This window comes from Oncorhynchus nerka, linkage group LG10 (assembly GCF_034236695.1).
Source record: "Oncorhynchus nerka isolate Pitt River linkage group LG10, Oner_Uvic_2.0, whole genome shotgun sequence".
Classification (NCBI taxonomy): domain Eukaryota; kingdom Metazoa; phylum Chordata; class Actinopteri; order Salmoniformes; family Salmonidae; genus Oncorhynchus; species Oncorhynchus nerka.
The window spans coordinates 94,873,847-94,901,300 of record NC_088405.1 but is presented as its reverse complement, the minus strand read 5'-3'; the positions used below and the strand labels follow the sequence as shown (position 1 = coordinate 94,901,300).

Here is a 27,454-nt window from a genome sequence, read left to right as displayed (position 1 = left end):
CACCTTTTATCTTTTGTAAGTTAAATGGCAGAATATATATATATATATATAACCACACAATGATAATTCTGATATATATCTCGCCAGCGAACCACACAAGGATAATTCTGATATATATCTCGCCAGCGAACCACACAAGGATAATTCTGATATATATCTCGCCAGCGAACCACACAAGGATAACCATATATATCACAAGGATAATTCTGATATATATCTCGCCAGCGAACCACACAAGGATAATTCTGATATATATCTATATATATCTCGCCAGCGAACCACACAATGATAATTCTGATATATATCTCGCCAGCGAACCACACAATGATAATTCTGATATATATCTGATAATTCTGATATATATTCCCGCCAGCGAACCACACAATGATAATTCTGATATATATCTAAGCGAACCACACAATGATAATTCTGAACCACACAAGGATAATTCTGATATATATCTCGCCAGCGAACCACACAAGGATAATTCTGATATATATCTCGCCAGCGAACCACACAAGGATAATTCTGATATATATCTCGCCAGCGAACCACACAAGGATAATTCTGATATATATCTCTGTGTGAAGCCCACACAATGATAATTCTGATATATATCGAAACCACACAAGGATAATTCTGATATATATCTCGCCAGCGAACCACACAAGGATAATTCTGATATATATCTCGCCAGCTAATTCTGATATATATCTCGCCAGCGGATAATTCTGATACTCGCCAGCAACCACAAGGATAATTCTGATATATATCTCGCCCACACAAGATAATTCTGATATATATCTCGCCACACCAAGGATAATTCTGATATATATCTCGCCAGCTAATTCTGATATATATCTCGCCAGCGAACCACACAAGGATAATTCTGATATATATCTCGCCAGCGAACCACACAAGGATAATTCTGATATATATCTCGCCAGCGAACCACACAATGATAATTCTGATATATATCTCGCCAGCGAACCACACAATGATAATTCTGATATATATCAGGAACCACACAATGATAATTCTGATATATATCTCGCCAGCGAACCACACAATGATAATTCTGATATATATCTCGCCAGCGAACCACACAAGGATAATTCTGATATATATCTCGCCAGCGAACCACACAAGGATAATTCTGATATATATCTCGCCAGCGAACCACACAAGGATAATTCTGATATATATCTCGCCAGCGAACCACACAAGGATAATTCTGATATATATCTCGCCAGCGAACCACACAAGGATAATTCTGATATATATCTGAAAAATGTACATTAATTGAATGACCTAGTTTTACAATGGGATTTGTCAGATAAATACAAAAAAACAGGTTCATTTTTTACATCCAATTTAGACCATATTGAGCACCAGAGGTTTTTACTTCAAAATAATTTATTTGCATATAATTGGAATGAAGCCAGGTGATGGCACATAGTTTCATATAGATATTGTTTCTATAGAGAAAACATGTAGTATTTTTCAAAACCTGGACCAAACAAAAAAAAAGGATAAATATATTAGTAAATAAATATATTAGTGACATATCACCATATTGAAATGTTCTATTATATATCAAATACAACACTATATTTCATTTATGTTTTGTCTTTCTCATTTTGTACACAAAGTATCCAAAAATATACTGACAGATCCCGTTTCCATGGGGATCGTGTTCTGCATTCGAAAAAAAAAACCAATAATCAAAAACAGAAAAGGACACAAAAAAAGGATAATAAAATCACCCAACCAAAATGTTTCAGGGATGTTTCGTAGATTTTGAAGTGTTATATTTCATTGTACTGGTCATCGCCATAGTTATATTGTTCTGATTACTTTTCCGTTGAGTTTCAGCAAAAGTGCTGGTTGGTTGTGAGTCATTTTCAGCTCAGGCTGTAGCCTGGAATGCAGAACATTTTTTACAATGTTTGGTTTTGAAGGGAAACATTTGTGGGCGCAGTGTTCAGTCTAGTTTAACCAGGCTATAGGGGACTGCTCAGTCTGGTTTAACCAGGCTATAGGGGACTGTTCAGTCTAGTTTAACCAGGCTATAGGGGACTGTTCAGTCTGGTTTAACCAGGCTATAGGGGACTGTTCAGTTTAACTAGTTTCTGGTTTAACCAGGCTATAGGGGACTGTTCAGTCTAGTTTAACCAGGCTATAAGGGACTGTTCAGTCTGGTTTAACCAGGCTATAGGGGACTGTTCAGTCTAGTTTAACCATGCTATAGGGGACTGTTCAGTCTGGTTTAACCAGGCTATAGGGGAATGTTCAGTCTGGTTTAACCAGGCTATAGGGGACTGTTCAGTCTAGTTTAACCAGGCTATAGGGGACTGTTCAGTCTGGTTTAACCAGGCTATAGGGGACTGTTCAGTCTAGTTTAACCATGCTATAGGGGACTGTTCAGTCTGGTTTAACCAGGCTATAGGGGACTGTTCAGTCTGGTTTAACCAGGCTATAGGGGACTGTTCAGTCTAGTTTAACCAGGCTATAGGGGACTGTTCTCTACACAGTGTTCAGTCTAGTTTAACCGGGCTATAGGGGACTGTTCAGTCTAGTTTAACCAGGCTATAGGGGACTGTTCAGTCTAGTTTAACCAGGCTATAGGGGACTGTTCAGTCTGGTTTAGTTTAACCAGGCTATAGGGGACTGTTCAGTCTGGTTTAACCAGGCTATAGGGGACTGTTCAGTCTGGTTTAACCAGGCTATAGGGGACTGTTCAGTCTGGTTTAACCAGGCTATAGGGGACTGTTCAGTCTGGTTTAACCAGGCTATAGGGGACTGTTCAGTCTAGTTTAACCAGGCTATAGGGGACTGTTCAGTCTGGTTTAACCAGGCTATAGGGGACTGTTCAGTCTGGTTTAACCAGGCTATAGGGGACTGTTCAGTCTAGTTTAACCAGGCTATAGGGGACTGTTCAGTCTGGTTTAACCAGGCTATAGGGGACTGTTCAGTCTAGTTTAACCAGGCTATAGGGGACTGGCCCGTAGGGGACTGTTGAGTCTGGTTTAACCAGGCTATAGGGGACTGGCTATAGGGGACTGTTCAGTCTAGTTTAACCAGGCTATAGGGGACTGTTCAGTCTGGTTTAACCAGGCTATAGGGGACTGTTCAGTCTGGTTTAACCAGGCTATAGGGGACTGTTCAGTCTGGTTTAACCAGGCTATAGGGGACTGTTCAGTCTGGTTTAACCAGGCTATAGGGGACTGTTCAGTCTAGTTTAACCAGGCTATAGGGGACTGTTCAGTCTAGTTTAACCAGGCTATAGGGGACTGGCTATAGGGGACTGTTCAGTCTGGTTTAACCAGGCTATAGGGGACTGGCTATAGGGGACTGTTCAGTCTAGTTTAACCAGGCTATAGGGGACTGTTCAGTCTAGTTTAACCAGGCTATAGGGGACTGTTCAGTCTGGTTTAACCAGGCTATAGGGGACTGTTCAGTCTGGTTTAACCAGGCTATAGGGGACTGTTCAGTCTGGTTTAACCAGGCTATAGGGGACTGTTCAGTCTGGTTTAACCAGGCTATAGGGGACTGGCTATAGGGGACTGTTCAGTCTGGTTTAACCAGGCTATAGAGGACTGGCTATAGGGGACTGTTCAGTCTGGTTTAACCAGGCTATAGGGGACTGGCTATAGGGGACTGTTCAGTCTAGTTTAACCAGGCTAAAGTATTAGCGTGAGACGCTGTCTCCAAAAACACATTACGATTCCACCATGTTCTTGTAAAGCAAAACCTAGTGAATTGGGTTTAGATTGACGCAGGAGGAACAGAAGACATCAAATAACGCAAGCTTAATGTATTAGGTTATTTAATGATCTAAAGATCTAAGAATAAACGTCAACCGATCCACAGGAGGTAGTGAATGAAGAGACCTGACTTCATAAAGGCACAACTGAAGTAAATGGAATAGATGGACTCATCTCATAACTGGTTTAGAGTGTTACACCCGTCGATCAGCCACATGACATTTTAAAGGTTGTTGTTTTATAAGTGCTTCCAACTATTTAGAAAATACTCTGTGGATCAAATGGGTTTATTCAATTCAATGTTTACCTCGGACGCAATACAGTCTCCTTGCACATGTCCACTGAGCCTCCATGTATTCAAATACAGTAAGAACTCAAATATATTGGAGGATATATACAGTACCAGTCAAAAGTTTGGACACACCTACTCATTCAAGGGTTTTTCGTATTTTTTTTTTTTTACTGTTTTCCACATTGTAGAATAATAGTGAAGACATCAAAACTATGAAATAACACACATGTAGTCATGTAGTAACCCAAAAAGTGTTAAACAAATCAAAATATATTTTATATTCTTCAAAGTAGCCACCCTTTGCCTTGATGATAGCTTTGCACACTCTTGGCATTCTCTCAACCAGCTTCACCTGGAATGCTTTTCCAACAGTCTTGAAGAAGTTCCCTCATATGCTGAGCACTTGTTGGCTGCTTTTTCTTCACTCTGCGGCGATCCAACTCTTCCCAAACAATCTCAATTAGGTTGAGGTTGGGTGATTGTGGAGGTCAGGTCATCTGATGCAGCACTCCATCACTCTCCTTGGTCAAATAGCCCTTACACAGCCTGGAGGTGTGTTTAGGGTCATTGTCCTGTTGAAAAACAAATGATTGTCCCACTAAGCGCAAACCAGATGGGATGGCGTATAACTGCAGAATGCTGTGGTAGCCATGCTGGTTAAGTGTGCCTTCAATTCTAAATAAATCACCGACAGTGTCACCAGCAAAGCACCATCACACCTCCTCCTCCATGCTTCACGGTGGGAACCACACATGCGGAGATCATCCGTTCACCTACTCTGGGTCTCACAAAGACACTGCGGTTGGAACCAGAAATCTCAACCTTGGACTCATCAGATCAAAGGACAGATTTCCACCGGTCTAATGTCCATTGCTCGTGTTTCTTGGCCAAAGCAAGTCTCTTCTTCTCATTGGTGTCCTTTAGTAGTGGTTTCTTTGCAGCAATTCGACCATGAAGGCCTTATTTACACAGTCTCCTATGAACAGTTGATGTTATGAGATGTGTCTGTTACTTGAACTCTGTGAAAAATGTATTTGGGCTGCAATTTCTGAGGCTGGTATCTCTAATGAACTTATCCTCTGCAGCAGAGGTAACTCTGGGTCTCCCTTTCCTGTGGTGGTCCTCATGAGAGTTAGTTTCATCGTAGCTCTTAATGGTTTTTGCAACTGCACTTGAAGAAACTTTCAAAGTTCTTAAAATGTTCTGTATTGACTGACCTTCACGTCTTAAAGTAATGATGAACTGTCGTTTCTCTTTGCTTATTTGAGCTGTTCTTGCCATAATATGGACTTGGTATTTTACCAAATATGGCTATCTTCTGTATACCACCCCTACCTAGTCACAACACATCTGATTGGCTCAAACGAATTAAGAAGGAAAGAAATTCCACAAATTAACTTTTAACAAGGCACACCTGTTAATTTAAATTAATTCCAGGTGACTACCTCATGAAGCTGGTTGAGAGAATGCCAAGTGTGTGCAAAGCTGTCATCAAGGCAAAGGGTGGCTACTTTGAAGAAGCTCAAATATAAAATATATTTAACACTTTTTTGGTTACTACATGATTCCGTTATTTCATAGTTTTGATGTCTTCACTATTATTGTACAATGTAGAAAACAGTAAAAATACAGAAAAACCCTTGAATGAGTAGGCGTGTCCAAACTTTTGACTGGTGCTGTACATTGTACTGTATAACTACACACACTTAATCTCCTGGGATGTTGGATCCAAGTGAGACATTCGGGGAAAGGGCTTGACTGACCGAACGGCACCAGGCGTCTATTTAAGGCCGCAGGTTTGTTCGGTAAATGTTTGGTCGTGAAAACTGTTATGTTCCCAAAGTTGAATGAATTATGAATTATCATGGCTTTCCTCCAGTTATTACATAGTAATTCTGTATATAATATTTTGCTACAATGTTTAAGATAAGGGCACCCCTGGTGAGCTATAGCTTCTGGTAGATGGGATATGGAAAGGAGACAATATCCTTGCTGGTGGACAACGATAGGGTTGTGTAATAGGTGATGGGGTTAGAGGTCAGGGGTGAAGAGCAGATGACATGGTTCATGTCCTTTCTGAGCCGAGCGAAGCTCCACCCACGCTGCTGTTCTGTTGGCAGACCAACCTTTAGGTTCAAATAGAATTTTAAATATTTCACATACTTGAGCATTTGCATATTTGATCCTTACTGGAGTGCACGCCAGATGGGCGGGGTTTACATGTTTTAGGACTATACCATTGGTCCCATGGAGCCAGGTAAGCTGAATCAAGCACAGCTACAGTATTTGAAATATGTCAAATACAGTTTGAACCCAGGTCTGTGTGGAGGGCCCCTCCCATCCTTCACTGGCCACCAAACCAGCGCTCAGGTCAAACATACTACGTAACCACTGGCAACATGAGAAATGACATGAGCAAAACAAAAATAGCTTGTAATAACATAGATCAGTCTGGTTTTTTCTTTTAACGATGAAAAACACAATTACAAAAAAAAAAAAATGTTTTTACCGAACCACAAAACAAACTAAATGTGATGGAAACAGCTGCCATTATTGAATGAACCAACACAAGTCCCCACACTAGCCTCTAATGACCTCTCAGGATGACCTTTCAGGATGCTCACTGCTTGTAGGTCCAGATAAGAAAATAACTGTTCTCCCCTAATGATACGTTTCTTTTCCGTAGCTCTGAGTACCTTTAGTAACCCACGGCGATGGGAAACATTTCTGGATCTGATTTGAGTTGGAAAGAGCAAGAAACCTCCATGCATGGGTGTCATACATGATCCAATGCTTGTCTACATTCTGTATCTACACAAATGAAGGACTTAAAGGATATTAAGTATTACTGAGTAGTATAATTGATTAAGTACTCAATCAACCACTCAAGGAATCAGACATCCAGTATGTCCGTGTGATTTCTAATGAGGGAGATAATTGGGGAATTTCGTGATGTGAATCGAGGCTTGAGCCCTGAGCAGTGATCATTCCTGTGGTCACTAAGGCAACCTGGGAACTTGTTGGTATTGAATTATTCCTGTAATTTACAAAACAAAATAAAAACAAGACGAAAAACAAAACAACAACAACATTTCCAGCATCTCCCAGTCAGTCTCCATCTTGAAACACAATCACTAAGCAACAACAAAACTCCCAAACTCTCAAACACATTGAAAATACTGGAATTCAACAATGAATTAGAGCAATTTGAGGTCCATACATGACTTGTGCTTATTGTTTGAATTGATGGTCAAAATAAATCAACTTCAAAACAATCAGAATCTCATAGACTCATTTTGATCGTTGTGGGACAGACGGAACTCTGAGCACTGACTGGGGGATTCTGGGAAGTGTAGTCTGAATGCAGCTATTAAATGTGGAATTATTTGGAAGACTTGAGAAACATGGCCGCGCGATGATGTGTTTGTCCGTTCCGGCTCCTGTGTACGTAGCAGCGTGAAGTTGGGGATGCAACTCGCGAGTCCTCACACGCCGGACTCCTCCTCGGATCCTGGAGGTAGAAAAAAAGACGACAGGTTTATTTACCTCTCCAACGCACAGAGACATCTCGCACAGGATGTCAGGAAGAACGACACACATGGGGCTCTCCCTCAATTCCTCTCTCCTCATCTTCTTTCCCAAAATGCAATTCATTCAACTTCCCTCTGATTAGGGTTGATACGGAGGTGAGGAGATAGAATGCAAAAGAAGCACGGAAAGACAAATTGAGCTTAAGACATAAAAACTATGACCTTAGAGAATACCATTCCTATGGGGAAAACGATGACCTTAGAGAATACCATTCCTATGGGGAAAACGATGACCTTAGAGAATACCATTCCTATGGGGAAAACTATGACCTTAGAGAATACCATTCCTATGAGGAAAACGATGACCTTAGAGAATACCATTCCTATGAGGAAAACTATGACCTTAGAGAATACCATTCCTATGAGGAAAACTATGACCTTAGAGAATACCATTCCTATGAGGAAAACGATGACCTTAGAGAATACCATTCCTATGAGGAAAACGATGACCTTAGAGAATACCATTCCTATGGGGAAAACGATGACCTTAGAGAATACCATTCCTATGGGGAAAACGATGACCTTAGAGAATACCATTCCTATGGGGAAAACTATGACCTTAGAGAATACCATTCCTATGGGGAAAACGATGACCTTAGAGAATACCATTCCTATGGGGAAAACGATGACCTTAGAGAATACCATTCCTATGGGGAAAACGATGACCTTAGAGAATACCATTCCTATGGGGAAAACTATGAACAAGATGGCAGTTGTTCACATAATATGTAGCTATATAAAAAAAGTTTAAGGACTGGTTGAACACCCACCCTGATTGTTGTGTAATGTTTGGCAGTATAAACAAAAGTCTGTGTTGCGGTCGTCCGCTGGGCTGTGGGGACCGTGGTGGCGCCTGCTGGATGGGGGTGGGGTTATGTCCATAGGGACCCCCAGCAGATGGGGCTCAAGGTGGGCCTGCTGCACCCGCTTCTGCCACACCACATGGTGGGGCCCTCCACAGCAGGGCCAGTCCTCTAGGCCCCCGAGGGGCCTCATTCCTCCAGAGTCCAGGATGAGGGGCACAGGCATGGAGAGCAGAGCGGGGGGCAGGTCGGGAGGGGGGCAGCAGTAACCCTGGTCATAGTGGATGTGGATGCTACAGTCGTCCTGCAGGTCCAGGTTCTGTTGGAAACGCACTGAGGGGCCGTCGAGCACACAGTCGCCCAGCCGGCCTGCCCTCCGGTGGGGGTGGCCCCCGTGGCTGTGGTCCTGGTGACAGCAGGTGGGTGGGGGTGGTAAGGGGGCTGGGGTTACCAGGACTGGAGGGGGGCCTGAGGGGTGGCTGAGCTCATGGCCCTGACCCTCTGTCCCGTGGCCATGGGCCCCCCTACTGTCTGTGTGGTCTGCCTTAGGGCAGTGACAGGGGCTGTCTTTCAGAGGGCACACTGGGGAATCTTTGTCCAGAGCCGGGGGAGATCCTGACTCACGGCCAAAAGCAGTAGCCCCCAGCTCCTCGTCCGACCCCCTGCCTGGCCCCTGGCCCTGGGCGTGCTCCCTCTCCCCTTCCTCTCGGTAGTGGTGGTGACGGTGGCGGTGGTAGTGGACGTGGCTAAACACAGCCTGCTGCTGTTCCTCAGAGCACCCTCCTCTTCTTCCTCCTCCTCCTCGTCCTCTGTCTCTGTTCACCACTGAATCCAGGGACCTGGGTCTCTGGGCCCCTGCCTCCATGCTGTCTCTGTTCACCACTGAATCCAGGGACCTGGGTCTCTGGGCCCCTGCCTCCATGCTGTCTCTGCGGCCTGTCGGTCCCGGTCCCGGTCCGCAGTACACAAACGGATCATAGTCACTGCTCAGGGAGCTGCGGAACGTGGACCAGCTACCATACACACCCTGCAGGGACACGTCAGTACAGTTGAGGACCGAGTCACTGGAGGAGCCGTGACAGGGGCCAGAGCTGGAGTCACTGGCCGGCCCATCAGCCAGGTAGCCACTGTGCTCCGTCCGGTAGCTCCCCCCAGAGCAGCTGCCCCCCTCGTTCCCCCAGGTGTGGGCTCCCCCTGCGGAGGCGCGGGGAGCAGAGGAGGGGGCGTGGTGGAGCCTGGAACTGGAGGCGCTGCGCTGGGAAGGGCAGCCGGAGCGGTAGGCGTGGCAGGAGCGACGGAGCCCGGGGCCGTAGTGGGTCTCCATAGGGTGGCCTGCTGTCTTGCAGCTGCCCCCGGCTCTGTGGGGCCTTCCGGGGCCCTCTGCAGGGTGGAGGTATCCGCAACCAGGGCCCAGGGGCCGGCTAGGGAGGAAGCGGTGAGTCTGGGGGTCCAGAGGCGGGGAGCCGCTATAGTGGCCCAGGGAGGGGTATGGACCAGAGGGACCGCGGGGGTAGTGAGGCCTCATGGAGAAGGGGATGGGGTGGGTGTGGAGGAAACCCTGGCTGTGCTCGGGGGTCTGCTGTAGTCTGGTCCTCCGTGGCTGTCCAGACAGCTCTGAACCTGTGGAGCATTACAACACACAGTCAGACAGACAGACAGACAGACAGACAGACAGACAGACAGACAGACAGACAGACAGACAGACAGACAGACAGAGAGACAGACAGACAGACAACACAGACAGACAGACAGACAGGCTACACAGACAGACAGACAGACAGACAGACAGACAGACAGACAGACAGACAGACAGACAGACAGACAGACAGGCTACACAGACAGACAGACAGACAGGCTACACAGACAGACAGACAGACAGACAGACAGACAGACAGACAGACAGGCTAGACAGACAGACAGACAGACAGACAGACAGACAGGCTACACAGACAGACAGACAGACAGACAGACAGACAGACAGACAGACGGCTAGACAGGCTAGATGGGCTAGATGGGCTAGACAGACAGACAGACAGACAGACAGACAGACAGACAGACAGGCTACACAGACAGACAGACAGACAGACAACACAGACAGACAGACAGACAGGCTACACAGACAGACAGACAGACAGACAGACAGACAGGCTACACAGACAGACAGACAGACAACACAGACAGACAGACAGACAGGCTAGACAGGCTAGACAGGCTAGACAGACAGACAGACAGACAGACAGACAGACAGACAGGCTACACAGACAGACAGACAGACAGACAGACAGACAGACAGGCTACACAGACAGACAGACAGACAGATAGACAGACAGACAACACAGACAGACAGACAGGCTAGACAGGCTAGACAGACAGACATACAGACAGACAGACAGACAGACAGACAGACAGACAGACAGACAGACAGACAGGCTACACAGACAGACAGACAGACAGACAGACAGGCTACACAGACAGACAGACAGACAACACAGACAGACAGACAGACAGACAGACAGACAGACAGACAGACAGACAGACATACAGACAGGCTACACAGACAGACAGACAGGCTACACAGACAGACAGACAGACAGACAGGCTACACAGACAGACAGACAGAGACAGACAGACAGACAGACAGACAGACAGACAGACAGACAGACAGACAGAGACAGACAGACAGACAGGCTACACAGACAGACAGACAGACAGACAGAGCAGACAGACAGACAGACAGACAGACAGACAGACAGACAGACAGACAGACAGACAGACAGACAGACAGAGAGAGAGAGAGAGAGACAGTCAGACAGACAGGCTACACAGACAGACAGACAGACAGAGACAGAGAGACAGACAGACAGACAACACAGACAGACAGACAGACAGACAGACATGTCCTTACCCATGATGTTGTGCATGCAGAGGGGACAGGTACGGTGCTGCAGTAGCCAGGGGTCCACACACTCCTTATGGAACTCATGAGCACACGAGATGATCCTCAGGTCCTGTCCCTCCAGGAACTCATCCAGACAGATGGCACAGACGGGGCTGGAGTTAGAGCTGCTATTAGACCCCCAGCCCCCACGGTGGCGCTGTGAGCCCCCGCAGCCCTGAGAGCTGTACATCCGCGTCTCCAGACGACTGATGGCTCGCATCGTCTGCTGGTGGACTGAGTCCTGTGGTCGTAGAGGAACAAGCCGTGTGGGATGGAGGTTAGAGAAACGGAACCTCAGAATGGACTGAGACTGGGTCAAAGTTCAAATTCCAGGGAGATTTTCTGGTGAATGTTTCAGTTGTATATACAGTGGCCACTATCCTTAGTGTTTGGTCTACAGTTTGAGGACTTACGCTAAACCACTTTTAAGATGGCTGTATTCTGCAGAGATAAAGACAATCCACTTTTAAGATGGCTGTATTCTGCAGAGATAAAGACAATCCACTTTTAAGATGGCTGTATTCTGCAGAGATAAAGACAATCCACTTTTAAGATGGCTGTATTCTGCAGAGATAAAGACAATCCACTTTTAAGATGGCTGTATTCTGCAGAGATAAAGACAATCCACTTTTAAGATGGCTGTATTCTGCAGAGATAAAGACAATCCACTTTTAAGATGGCTGTATTCTGCAGAGATAAAGACAATCCACTTTTAAGATGGCTGTATTCTGCAGAGATAAAGACCTTGGTATTGATAGATAAAGATAGATACATTGAGACTGGTGTTGTTGACTGACTCACCCAGGTTCTGCTGGATTTGCATCGATACCGGAAAGCAAAGATCGAAACGATGGCCAGAATAGCAAGGACTATAGTGAGCAGGACAACAACATCATAGTGGGCCTGGAAAGAGAGGAGAGAGAGAAATGAGAGATACAGAGAGAGGAGAGAGATAAATGAGAGATACAGAGAGAGGAGAGAGAGACAGAGAGAGGAGAGAGAGAGAGAGACAGAGAGAGACAGAGAGAGAGAGAGGAGAGAGAGAAATGAGAGAGAGAGAGAGGAGAGAGAGAGAGACAGAGAGAGGAGAGAGAGACAGAGAGAGAGAGAGAGAGAGAGAGAGAAATGAGAGAGACAGAGAGAGGAGAGAGAGACAGAGAGAGGAGAGAGAGACAGAGAGAGGAGAGAGAGAAATGAGAGAGACAGAGAGAGAGAGAGAGACAGAGATAGGAGAGAGAGACAGAGAGAGAGAGAGCGAGAGAGAGAGAGAGAGAGACAGAGAGAGAGAGAGAGACAGAGAGAGAGGAGAGAGAGAGACAGAGAGAGAGGAGAGAGAGAGAGAGAGACAGAGAGAGAGGAGAGAGCGAGAGAGAGAGGAGAGAGAGACAGAGAGAGAGAGAGAAGGAGAGAGAGAGAATCAAATCAAATGTATTTATATAGCCCTTTACATCAGCTGATATCTCAAAGTGCTGTACAGAAACCCAGCCTAAAACCCCAAACAGCAAGCAATGCAGGTGTAGAAGCACGGTGGCTAGGAAAAACTCCCTAGAAAGGCAGGAACCTAGGAAGAAACCTAGAGAGGAACCAGGCTCTGAGGGGTGGCCAGTCCTCTTCTGGCTGTGCCGGGTGGAGATTATAACAGAACATGAACAAGATGTTCAAATGTTCATAAATGACCAGCAGGGTCAAATAATAATAATCACAGTGGTTGTAGAGGGTGCAACAGGTCAGCACCTCAGGAGTAAATGTCAGAGAGAGAGAGAGAGAGAGAGAGAGCAAGAGAGAGAGAGAAAGAAGGAGATCTCTATAAGTCTGGAACAGTAATGGTACAGGCCAACCCCAAACAGAGTACTACTCCCTCATTGAAATGAAGGATACATTTACCAAGCTGGAGGTAAGGCAGGTGGAGCTGGAACAGCAGGTGTTTGCACTCCAGTCAGCACAGACCCAGACAACAGTCCAGCACAACATCACCCTCTTAACCAGACCCGGAGAGCTGGAGGTGGAGAGAGACATATCTGCACTCTGGACTGTGGTGAGACAACTTCAACAATAAAAAAAAGCAAGAGCAGGAGAAGAACAGAGGACTAGAGGAGAGGATCAGACTGCTGGAGGAGAGGTTGAGGGGGATGGCGTGTGACAGAGAACAACCCACTAGAGAGGTGGCCACCCCCACAGAGAAGCCAGCAGGACAGCCCACCTCAGCTACCAACAAAAGTCTCGACACCACAGCAGAACAGTCCACACCAGACCCTGACCATAGCTTAGACATCACAGCAGAACAGATAAATGAAGAACCCCAAGCCCAGCGGCTCTCACCCCTTCTGAGCACCCCCCCTGTCAGCCACCCTGATAGCCCTTCTGACAACACCCCCCCCCCACCCACACACACACCCACTGAGGACATACACAAGACACAGATTGTACTCCTTATGGACTCAAATTATAAATATACACAAGTAAATCAACTTTTTCCCAAACACAGTGTGTCTAAACTCTGGTGTCCAAACACCCAGCGCCCCTAGACCTTCTGTCTGAGGACCAACTAGGTTCACCCAGCCACATAATAATACACACAGGCACAAACGACCTGAGAGCACAGCAGGAAAGGGTGGCCACAGCAGGAAAGGGAGTGATTGAAAAGGCTTCTTCTACTTTCCCCAATGCAAATCAAATCAAATGTATTTATATAGCCCTTCGTACATCAGCTGATATCTCAAAGTGCTGTACAGAAACCCAGCCTAAAACCCCAAACAGCAAGCAATGCAGGTGTTTCTACACGCAATGCAGGTGTAGATGCACAAGTGGTTATCTCCACCCTGCTACCACGAAAAGACTTCCACCCTGTCACCATACAGCCGGTAAACGCAAGTATTTCCCGTGACTCTGCCTCAAAACCTAATGTTTACCTGGCCCACCATTCCACCCTGAACTTCAGCCTCTATGACCAGGTCCACCTACACAAGGCAGCAGTGCCCACCTTCGCCCGGACTCTAAAGGACATCGCTCTCAAATGCAGCCCCAACACTTCACACAGGAGCAACAGATCAATAGACACCCCGCACAGACCAGCGAGACACCCTCCCAGACCAGCGAGACCCCCCCTGGACCTACACATAGAGGACCCACGCTGAGAGGACCTACATCCAGACCACAGCACCACCAGCCACATACACACCCCCACCCCAACCAATCAACACCCCCCCAAGTCAACCATGCCCACACCCCATTTACGCCCCCTCAGATCAGACCTATGCCCCTCCTGCCCACCCCATGCACCCCACCCCGGCAAAGAAGGTCTCAACATGGAAGTCACACATACGCCCAGGTCGTGAGCAGGCAAGCCCAAGCCAATGGCATGTACCAGATGCTCAGCAGGCTCTGCTCACACTTACTGGTCTGAGGCCAAACCACACGACCAACAACATTGGACACTTTATGGAACACAAAGCCTTCACTTCTCATCCTGGAATATCCAAGGTCAGAGGTCATCTGCCTTTGGCCTAAAGAGCAGGAACCTGGACTTCACCAAATAAATCAGAAATACAGACATTATCATCCTACAAGAACCATGGTATAGAGAAGACGGACCCACTGGTTGCCCTCTAGGTTACAGAGAGCTGGTAGTCCCATCCACCAAACTACCAGGTGTGAAACAGGGAAGGGACTCAGGGGGTATGCTAATTTGGTATAGAGCAGACCTAACTCACTCCATTAAATTAATCACAGGAACATTTGACATTTGGCTAGAAATTCAAAAGGCAATGATCTTAACAGAGAAAAATGTCCTCCTGTGTGCTACCAATACCCCCCCACTAGATTCCCCATACTTTAACCTCTTGAGTGTAGGGGGCAGTATTTTGATGTTTGGATGAAAAACATACCCAAATGAATCTGCCTATTTCTCAGGCCCAGAATCTAGAATATGCATATAATTGTCAGATTAGGATAGAAAACACTCTAAAGTTTCCAAAACGGTCAGCCCACTGACACCCATATCAGACCACAGCAAAATCCCAGTCTACTTGAACAGAGCAATACTCAATCATGAGGCATCAAAGCCAAAAGAACTGAGTAACACTAAGAAATGCTATAGATGGAAAGAATGCAGTTTGGAAACCTACCAAAAAACAATTAGGCAACAACAAATTCAATCCCTTTTAGACAACTTCCTGGGTAAAACGTTCCACTGTAATAGTGAAGGTGTAAACGTGGCAGTAGAAAATCTTAACAGTATATTTGGACTCTCAGCTTCCCTACCAAATCTAAAAATCTCAAAGAAAAAAACAAAGAAAATGAACAACAATGACAAATGGTTTGATGAAGAATGCAAGAAACCTGTCCAAACAAAAACATAGAGACCAATGACGGAAAACCTGCGTCTACGCCTTCACTATGGTGACAATACAAACACAAACACTAAACAAACAACACAAAGAGTTATCAATCCAAAATGTAGATGTAAACCACTTCTACAATCTTTTTGGCTCTATAACAAAGAACAAACAGAAAAAACGTAATACATGATCAAATACAAATCTTAGAATCAACTATTAAAAACTACCAGAATACACTGGATTCTCCAATTACCTTGAATGAGTTACAGGACAAAATAAAAACCCTCCAACCCAAAAAGGCCTGTGGTGTTGATGGTATCCTTAATGAAATGATCAAATATACAGACAACAAATTCCAATTGGCTATACTAAAACTCTCTAACATCATCCTTAGCTCTGGCATCTTCCCCAGTACTTGGAACCAAGGACTGATCACCCCAATCCACAAAAGTGGAGACAAATTTGACCCCAATAACTACCGTGGGATATGCGTCAACAGCAACCTTGGGAAAATCCTCTGCATTATCATTAACAGCAGACTCGTACATTTCCTCAATGAAAACAATGTACTGAGCAAATGTCAAATTGGCTTTTTACCAAATTACCGTACAACAGACCACGTATTCACCCTGCACACCCTAAATGACAAACACACAAACCAAAACAAAGGCAAAGTCTTCTCATGCTTTGTTGATTTCAAAAAAGCCTTAGACTCAATTGGGCATGAGGGTGTGCTATACAAATGGATGGAAATTGGTGTTGGAGGAAAAAAATATGATATTATAAAATCCATGTACACAAACAAGTGTGTGGTTAAAATGGGCAAAAAACACATATTTCTTTCCACAGGGCCGGGGGGTGAGACAGTGTTGCAGCTTAAGCCCCACCCTCTTCAACATATATATCAACGAATTGGCGCGGTCACTAGAAAAGTCTGCAGCACCCGGCCTCACCCTACTAGAATCTGAAGTTAAATGTCTACTGTCTGCTGATGATCTGGTGCTTCTGTCACCAACCAAGGAGGACCTACAGCAGCACCTAGATATTCTGCACAGATTCTGCCAGACCTGGACAGCAACACAATTAGACCCAACCAAATCATGAGAAAACAAAAAGATAATTACTTGACACATTGGAAAGAATTAACAAAAAAACAGAGCTAACTAGAATGCTATTTGGCCCTAAACAGAGAGTACACAGTGGCAGAATACCTGACCACTATAACTGACCCAAACTTAAGGAAAGCTTTGACTATATCCCAACTCAGTGAGCAAAGCATTGCTATTGAGAAAGGCCACCGTAGGCAGACCTGGCTCTCAAGAGAAGACAGGCTATGTGCACACTGCCCACAAAATGAGGTGGAAACTGAGCTGCACTTCCTAACCTCCTGCCCAATGTATTATTATAGACACATATTATTAGAGACACATATTTCCCTCAGATTACACATATCCACAAAGAATTCAAAAACAAACCTGGTTTTGATAAACTCCCATATCTACTGGGTGAAATTCCACAGTGTGCCATCACAGCAGCAATATTTGTGACCTGTTGCCACAAGAAAAGGGCAACCAGTGAAGAACAAACACCATTGTAAATACAACCCATATTTATGCTTATTTATTTTATCTTAGAGGAGTGGAGACACTGGCTGGAGGGTGCCAAGGAACCATTTGTCATCCTCACTGACCATCGGAACCTACAGTACATACGGACAGCGAGGAGACTGAATCCGCGCCAAGCTAGGTGGACACTTTTCTTCACCAGGTTTGACTTCATGCTGACCTAGCGCACAGGTTTGGAGAACATCATGGCCAATGCTCTGGTCCCATAACTATGATTCGGGAGACGTTCCTGTTCAGAGGGCACCCATAATCCCAACCTCCCGAGTCGTGGGTCCAGTGGTTTGGGACGTAGATGTGGACATCCACCAGGCTCTAGAGGGAGAAGGGAAGCTCCTGCCACTTCCCATGCCTCAGCAACCTTGCTCACATCTATCCATTGACTTTGTAACCAATCTTCCCCGCTCTGATGGTTAGTGGATAGATTTTCCAAGGCATGTCTTCCTGGTCTCCTCACTGCTCTTCCAGCAGGTCTTCTGGCATTATGGCCTTCCAGACGACATCGTCTCCAACCGTGGCCCCCAATTTATATCACGAGTTTGGAGGGCCTTCTTGGAGAAGCTCAGGGTCACGGTCAGCCTCACCTCCGGGTACCGGCCCCAGTCAAATGGGCAGGTGGAAAGGATGAAGCAGGCGCTGGGGAGGTTCCTGACGAGTCACTGTCAGGATTGGCAGCGTGAGTGGGCACAATTCCTTCACTGGACAGAGTACCCCCTAAACTTGCTAAGTCACTCCTCCACTGGGTTGACCCCCTTCCAGTGTGTTTTGGGTTTCGGTCGGCATCGTCCTGCGGCTAAAGCCGTGCGTCGGGGGTGGATACTGTCACATCTTCTCCTGCTCCCCCCCTCCAAATACTAACCACCGGTCCTGGGATTCATCATTACGCACACCTGGCACTCATCATTACGCACACCTGATACTCATCATTACGCACACCTGGCACTCATCGTTAGGCACACCTGGCACTCTTCATTACGCACACCTGGCACTCATCATTACGCTCACCTGTTAATCATTATGATTCACACCTGGAATTGATTTACCTTCATCATTTCCTTCCCTTTATACAATGGGGCAAAAAAGTATTTAGTCAGCCACCAATTATGCAAGTTCTCCCACTTAAAAATATGAGAGAGGCCTGTAATTTTCCTCATAGGTACACTTCAACTATGACAGACAAAATGAGAAAAAAAATCAAGAAAATCACATTGTAGGATTTTTAATGAATTTATTTGCAAATTAAGGCTAGCTTTTTCAAACAGAAATTTGCATTCTGTAGCACATACTCCAAAACGTTCTGGGAAGTTCTGTAAAGTCCATGGAGAATAAGAGCACCTCCTCCCAGCTGCCCATTGAGGCTAGGAAACACTGTTACCACCGAAAAATCCATGATAATTGAGAATTTCAATAAGCATTTTTCTACGGCTGGCTATGCTTTCCACCTGGCTACCCCTACCCTGGTCAACAGCTATGCACCCCCCACAGCAACTTGCCCCAGCCTCCCCAAATTTCTCCTTCACCCAAATCCAGATAGCTGATGTTCTGAAAGAGCTGCAAAATCTTGACCCTACAAATCAGCTGGGCTAGACAATCTGGACCCTCTCTTTCTAAAATGATCCGCTGCAATTGTTGCAAACCCCTATTACTAGCCTGTTCAACCTCTCTTTCGTATCGTCTGAGATCCCCAAAGATTGGAAAGCTGTCTCCCCCTCTTCAAAGGGGGAGACACTAGACCCAAACTGTTACAGACCTATATCTATCCTACCCTGCCTTTCTAAGGTCGTCAAAAGCCAAGTGAACAAACAGATCACCGACCATTCTGAATCCCACCGCACCTTCTCCGCTATGCAATCTGGTTTCTGAGCTGGTCATGGGTGCACCTCAGCCACGCTCAAGGTCCTAAACGACATCATAACCGCCATCTATAAAAGACTATACTGTGCAGCCGTATTCATCGACCTGGCCAAGGCTTTCGACTCTGTCGATCACCACATTCTTATCGGTAAACTCAACAGCAATGGTTTCTCAAATGACTGCCTCGCCTGGTTCACCAACTACTTCAGCCTGGTTCACCAACTACTTCTCAGAGTCCAGTGTGTCAAATTGGAGGACATGTTGTCCGGACCTCTGGCAGTCTCTATGGGGGTGCCACAGGGTTCAATTCTCGGGCCGACTCTTTTCTCTGTATACATCAATGATGTCTCTCTTGCTGCTGGTGATTCTCTGATCCACCTCTACGCAGATGACACCATTCTGTATACTTCTGGCCCTTCTTTGGACACTGTGTTAATTAACCTCCAGTCGAGCTTCAATGCCATACAACTTTCCTTCCGTGGCCTCCAACTGCTCTTAAATGCAAGTGAAACTAAATGCATGCCCTTCAACCAATCGCTGCCCGCACGTGCCCACCCATCCAGCATCACTACTCTGAACGGTTCTGACTTAGAAAATGTGGACAACTACAAATACCTAGGTGTCTGGTTAGACTGTAAACTCTCCTTCCAGACTCACATTAAGCATCTCCAATCCAAAATCTAGAATTGGCTTCCTATTTCGCAACAAAGCCTCCTTCCCTCATGCTGCCAAACATACCCTCGTAAAACTGACTATCCTACCGATCCTTGACTTCGGCGATGTCATTTACAAAATAGCCTCCAACACTCTACTCAGCACTATCACAGTGCCATCCATTTTGTCACCAAGCCCCATATACTACCCACCACTGCGACCTGTATACTCTCGTTGGCTGGCCCTCGCTTCATATTTCGTCACCAAACCCACTGGCTCCAGGTCATCTATAAGTCTTTACTAGGTAAAGCCCCGCCTTATCTCAGCTCACTGGTCACCATAACAGCATCCACCCATAGCACGCGCTCCAGCAGGTATATCTCACTGGTCACCATAGCAACACCCACCCGTAGCACGCGCTCCAGCAGGTATATTTCACTGGTCACCATAGAAACACCCACTCGTAGCACGCGCTCCAGCAGGTATATCTCACTGGTCACCATAGCAACACCCACCCGTAGCACGCGCTCCAGCAGGTATATTTCACTGGTCACCATAGCAACACCCACCCGTAGCACGCGCTCCAGCAGGTATATCTCACTGGTCACCATAGCAACACCCACCCGTAGCACGCGCTCCAGCAGGTATATCTCACTGGTCACCATAGCAACACCCACCCGTAGCACGCGCTCCAGCAGGTATATCTCACTGGTCATCATAGCAACACCCACCCGTAGCACGCGCTCCAGCAGGTATATCTCACTGGTCACCATAGCAACACCCACCCGTAGCACGCGCTCCAGCAGGTATATTTCACTGGTCATCATAGCAACACCCACCCGTAGCACGCGCTCCAGCAGGTATATCTCACTGGTCACCATAACAACACCCACCCGTAGCACACGCTCCAGCAGGTATATCTCACTGGTCACCATAGCAACACCCACCCGTAGCACGCGCTCCAGCAGGTATATCTCACTGGTCACCATAACAACACCCACCCGTAGCACACGCTCCAGCAGGTATATCTCACTGGTCACCATAGCAACACCCACCCGTAGCACGCGCTCCAGCAGGTATATCTCACTGGTCACCATAACAACACCCACCCATAGCACGCGCTCCAGCAGGTATATCTCACTGGTCACCATAACAACACCCACCCGTAGCACACGCTCCAGCAGGTATATCTCACTGGTCACCATAGCAACACCCACCCGTAGCACGCGCTCCAGCAGGTATATCTCACTGGTCACCATAACAACACCCACCCGTAGCACACGCTCCAGCAGGTATATCTCACTGGTCACCATAGCAACACCCACCCGTAGCACGCGCTCCAGCAGGTATATCTCACTGGTCACCATAACAACACCCACCCGTAGCACACGCTCCAGCAGGTATATCTCACTGGTCACCATAGCAACACCCACCCGTAGCACGCGCTCCAGCAGGTATATCTCACTGGTCACCATAACAACACCCACCCGTAGCACACGCTCCAGCAGGTATATCTCACTGGTCACCATAGCAACACCCACCCGTAGCACGCGCTCCAGCAGGTATATCTCACTGGTCACCATAACAACACCCACCCGTAGCACACGCTCCAGCAGGTATATCTCACTGGTCACCATAACAACACCCACCCGTAGCACGCGCTCCAGCAGGTATATCTCACTGGTCACCATAACAACACCCACCCGTAGCACGCGCTCCAGCAGGTATATCTCACTGGTCACCATAACAACACCCACCCGTAGCACGCGCTCCAGCAGGTATATCTCACTGGTCACCATAACAACACCCACCCGTAGCACGCGCTCCAGCAGGTATATCTCACTGGTCACCATAGCAACACCCACCCGTAGCACGCGCTCCAGCAGGTACAGTGCCTTGCAAAAGTATTCGGCCCCCTTGAACTTTGCGACCTTTTGCCACATTTCAGGCTTCAAACATAAAGATATAAAACTGTATTTTTTTGTGAAGAATCAACAACAAGTGGGACACAATCATGAAGTGGAACGACATTTATTGGATATTTCAAACTTTTTTAACAAATCAAAAACTGAAAAATTGGGCGTGCAAAATTATTCAGCCCCTTTAATTTCAGTGCAGCAAACTCTCTCCAGAAGTTCAGTGAGGATCTCTGAATGATCCAATGTTGACCTAAATGACTAATGATGATAAATACAATCCACCTGTGTGTAATCAAGTCTCCGTATAAATGCACCTGCACTGTGATAGTCTCAGAGGTCCGTTAAAAGCGCAGAGAGCATCATGAAGAACAAGGAACACACCAGGCAGGTCTGAGATACTGTTGTGAAGAAGTTTAAAGCCGGATTTGGATACAAAAAGATTTCCCAAGCTTTAAACATCCCAAGGAGCACTGTGCAAGCGATAATATTGAAATGGAAGGAGTATCAGACCACTGCAAATCTACCAAGACCTGGCCGTCCCTCTAAACTTTCAGCTCATACAAGGAGAAGACTGATCAGAGATGCAGCCAAGAGGCCCATGATCACTCTGGATGAACTGCAGAGATCTACAGCTGAGGTGGGAGACTCTGTCCATAGGACAACAATCAGTCGTATATTGCACAAATCTGGCCTTTATGGAAGAGTGGCAAGAAGAAAGCCATTTCTTAAAGATATCCATAAAAAGTGTTGTTTAAAGTTTGCCACAAGCCACCTGGGAGACACACCAAACATGTGGAAGAAGGTGCTCTGGTCAGATGAAACCAAAATGGAACTTTTTGGCAACAATGCAAAACGTTATGTTTGGCGTAAAAGCAACACAGCTCATCACCCTGAACATACCATCCCCACTGTCAAACATGGTGGTGGCAGCATCATGGTTTGGGCCTGCTTTTCTTCAGCAGGGACAGGGAAGATGGTTAAAATTGATGGGAAGATGGATGGAGCCAAATACAGGACCATTCTGGAAGAAAACCTGATGGAGTCTGCAAAAGACCTGAGACTGGGACGGAGATTTGTCTTCCAACAAGACAATGATCCAAAACATAAAGCAAAATCTACAATGGAATGGTTCAAAAATAAACATATCCAGGTGTTAGAATGGCCAAGTCAAAGTCCAGACCTGAATCCAATCGAGAATCTGTGGAAAGAACTGAAAACTGCTGTTCACAAATGCTCTCCATCCAACCTCACTGAGCTCGAGCTGTTTTGCAAGGAGGAATGGGAAAAAATTTCAGTCTCTCGATGTGCAAAACTGATAGACATACCCCAAGCGACTTACAGCTGTAATCGCAGCAAAAGGTGGCGCTACAAAGTATTAACTTAAGGGGGCTGAATAATTTTGCACGCCCAATTTTTCAGTTTTTGATTTGTTAAAAAAGTTTGAAATATACAATAAATGTCGTTCCACTTCATGATTGTGTCCCACTTGTTGATTCTTCACAAAAAAATACAGTTTTATATCTTTATGTTTGAAGCCTGAAATGTGGCAAAAGGTCGCAAAGTTCAAGTGGGCCTTACTTTCGCAAGGCACTGTATATTTCACTGGTCATCCCCAAAGCCAATTCCTCCTTTTGGCCGCCTTTCCTTCCCGTTCTCTGCTGCCAATGACTGGAAAGAATTGCAAAAATCATTGAAAGTGGAGACTCATATCTCCCTCACCAGCTTTAAGCTCTAGCTGTCAGAGCAGCTCACAGATCATTGCACCTGTACACAGCCCATCAGTAAATAGCCCATCCAACTACCTCATCCCCATACTGTTATTTATTTGCTCCTTTGCACCCCAGTATCTCTAGTTGCACATTAATCTTCTGCACATCTATCACTCCAGTGTTTAATGACTAAATTGTCATTATTTTGCCACTACTGCCTATTTATTGCTTTACCTCCTTACTACATTTTGCACACACTGTGTGTAGATTTTTCTATTGTGTTATTGACGGTACGTTTGTTTATTCCATGTGTAACTCTGTGTTGTTGTTTGTGTTGCACTACTTTGCTTTATCTTGGCCAGGTCGCAGTTGTACATGAGAACTTGTTCTCAACTGGCCTACCTGGTTAAATAAAGGTGAATAAAAAAAATGTTTCTGTTTACCTCCCGTTGCCGGGGTCCTGTTACCATGGTTCTCAGGGGGAGGGGCCAATGTCAAACTAGTAGAGGAATAGGGCTTTTACTATAGATGTATACTTCATAGTATAGAATGGGAGAATGTAACTAACAAGCTCTTGATATGCTATTCCTACCCATTTTGGGTCCTCCCTCTTGATGTCGATGCGGACGCTGGCCTCCTCGTTCCTGTTGACCAGTTCCATCAGCGTCTCAGCATCCTCAGCCTGCATCAGCACCACCGGACGCAGCAGGGAATCTGAATCATGCAGCTACACGTGTGTGTGTGTGTGTGTGTGCATGTAGGGGTGTGTGTGTGTGTGCATGTAGGGGTGTGTGTGTGTGCATGTAGGTGTGTGTGTGTGTGTGTGTGTGTGTGTGTGTGTGTGCATGTAGGTGTGTGTGTGTGTGTGCATGTAGGTGTGTGTGTGTGTGTGCATGTAGGGGTGTGTGTGTGTGTGAGTGTAGGGGTGTGTGTGTGTGTGCATGTAGGGGTGTGTGTGTGTGTGTGTGAGTGAGTGTAGGGGTGTGTGTGTGTGTGAGTGAGTGTAGGGGTGTGTGTGTGTGTGTGTGTGTGTGTGTGTGTGTGTGTGTAGGTGTGTGTGTGTGTTGGAGGAATACAGACAAGAATGGGAAGACACAGAATGTTTTTTCAGCTCAGTCTATGCTACATTACTGTCCTCTGCTCTCGCGGATGGGGCTCCTCACCTGGAACTTAGCGTTGACATCATCGGTGACATCAAAGATGACAGCCTGAGCCCCTCTCTCCAGCGCAAGTCGTGCCTGAGAGAGAGAGAGAGCGATAGAGAGACAGAGAGAGAGAGGGAGAGAGAGAGAGAGAGGGAGAGAGAGAGAAGGGAGAGAGAGAGAGAGAGAGAGAGAGGGAGAGAGAGAGGGAGAGAGAGAGAGAGGAGAGAGAGAGAGAGAGAGAGAGAGAGAGAGAGAGAGAGAGAGAGAGAGAGAGAGAGAGAGAGAGAGAGAGAGAGAGAAAGAGAAAGTGGGCGAGAGAGAAAGAGAGAGGGCGAGAGAAAGAGAGAGAGTGAGATAGAGGGAGAGAGAGGGAGCGAGAGGGAGAGAAAGCAGAGAGAGAGAGAGATGAGATAAGGAAAGTCAAGTAAAAAGTACACAACTAGAATGGATAGCATATGTACACACTGTACTCAACATATAGTATCTGTCACGCCCTGAACCTTAGAGATCCTTTTTATTCTCTATTTTGGTTAGGTCAGGGTGTGACTAGGGTGGGTAGTCTAGTTTTTTCATTTCCATGTTGGCCTGGTATGGTTCCCAATCGGAGGCAGCTGTCTATCGTTGTCTCTGATTGGGGATCATATTTAGGCAGCCTTTTCCAACCTGTTGTTTGTGGGATCTTGTTTTTGTGTAGCTGCCTGTGAGCAGCCCAGAACGTCACGTTTTCATCGGTATTGTTTTGCTTTTGGTGAGTTTCATATTTATTAAACATGTGGAACTCTAAGTACCCTGTGCCTTGGTCCAATCATTCAGACGATCGTGACAGTATCACTGTATTCAAACATATAGTATCACTATATTCAAACATATAGTCTCACTGTATTCAACATATAGTATCACTGTATTCAGCATATAGTATCACTGTATTCAAACATATAGTATCACTGTATTCAGCATATAGTATCACTGTATTCAAACATATAGTATCACTGTATTCAGCATATAGTATCACTGTATTCAAACATATAGTATCACTGTATTCAACATATAGTATTCAACATATAGTATCACTGTATTCAACATATAGTATCACTGTATTCAACATATAGTATCACTGTATTCAACATATAGTATCACTGTATTCAACATATAGTATCACTGTATTCAACATATAGTATCACTGTATTCAACATATAGTATCACTGTATTCAACATATAGTATCACTGTATTCAACATATAGTATCACTGTATTCAACATATAGTAACACTGTATTCAACATATAGTATCACTGTACTCAACATATAGTATCACTGTATTCAACATATAGTATCACTGTATTCAACATATAGTATCACTGTACTCAACATATAGTATCACTGTATTCAACATATAGTAACACTGTATTCAACATATAGTATCACTGTACTCAACATATAGTATCACTGTATTCAACATATAGTATCACTGTATTCAACATATAGTATCACTGTACTCAACATATAGTATCACTGTATTCAACATATAGTAACACTGTATTCAACATATAGTATCACTGTACTCAACATATAGTATCACTGTATTCAACATATAGTATCACTGTATTCAACATATAGTATCACTGTACTCAACATATAGTATCACTGTATTCAACATATAGTAACACTGTATTCAACATATAGTATCACTGTACTCAACATATAGTATCACTGTACTCAACATATAGTATCACTGTATTCAACATATAGTATCACTGTATTCAACATATAGTATCACTGTACTCAACATATAGTATCACTGTATTCAACATATAGCAACACTGTATTCAACATATAGTAACACTGTATTCAACATATAGTATCACTGTATTCAACATATAGTAACACTGTATTCAACATATAGTATCACTGTATTCAACATATAGTATCACTGTATTCAACATATAGTATCACTGTACTCAACATATAGTATCACTGTATTCAGCATATAGTAACACTGTATTCAACATATAGTAACACTGTATTCAACATATAGTATCACTGTATTCAACATATAGTATCACTGTATTCAACATATAGTATCACTGTACTCAACATATAGTATCACTGTACTCAACATATAGTATCACTGTATTCAACATATAGTATCACTGTATTCAACATATAGTATCACTGTATTCAACATATAGTATCACTGTATTCAGCATATAGTATCACTGTATTCAACATATAGTAACACTGTATTCAACATATAGTATCACTGTATTCAACATATAGTATCACTGTATTCAACATATAGTATCACTGTATTCAACATATAGTATCACTGTATTCAACATATAGTATCACTGTATTCAACATATAGTATCACTGTATTCAACATATAGTATCACTGTATTCAACATATAGTATCACTGTATTCAACATATAGTATCACTGTATTCAACATATAGTATCACTGTATTCAACATATAGCAACACTGTATTCAACATATAGTATCACTGTACTCAACATATAGCATATTAACTCAGCAAAAAAAAAAAAAAAAAGTCCCTTTTTCAGGACTCTGTCTTTCAAAGATAATTGGGAAAAATGTAAATAACTTCATAGATCTTCATTGTAAAAGGTTTAAACAGCGTTTCCCTGCTTGTTCAATGAACCATAATGAACATGCACCTGTGGAACGGTCGTTAAGACACTAACAGCTTACAGACGGTGGACAATTAAGGTCACAGTTATGAAAACTTAGGACACTAAAGAGGCCTTTCTACTGACTCTGAAAAACACCAAAAGAAAGATGCCTAGGGTCCCTGCTCATCTGCGTG

General features: G+C 45.1%; 1 protein-coding gene across 1 annotated transcript in view; it reads right to left on the bottom strand.

Moving 5' to 3' along the window:
• Positions 1 to 2,710: 2,710 nt before the first annotated feature.
• The window catches only part of LOC115144993 (E3 ubiquitin-protein ligase RNF43), a 203,353-nt gene continuing 178,609 nt past the window's right edge, over positions 2,711 to 27,454 (bottom strand). Inside the window, exons 3-8 of the mRNA XM_065023958.1 lie at positions 24,649 to 24,723; positions 24,078 to 24,212; positions 12,192 to 12,293; positions 11,358 to 11,631; positions 8,420 to 10,072; positions 2,711 to 7,570 (exon numbers count right to left, since the gene is read on the bottom strand). Of these exons, the coding sequence (XP_064880030.1) occupies positions 7,545 to 7,570; positions 8,420 to 10,072; positions 11,358 to 11,631; positions 12,192 to 12,293; positions 24,078 to 24,212; positions 24,649 to 24,723 (2,265 nt within the window). The 3' untranslated portion in view covers positions 2,711 to 7,544. The remainder of the gene's footprint in view (positions 7,571 to 8,419; positions 10,073 to 11,357; positions 11,632 to 12,191; positions 12,294 to 24,077; positions 24,213 to 24,648; positions 24,724 to 27,454) is intronic.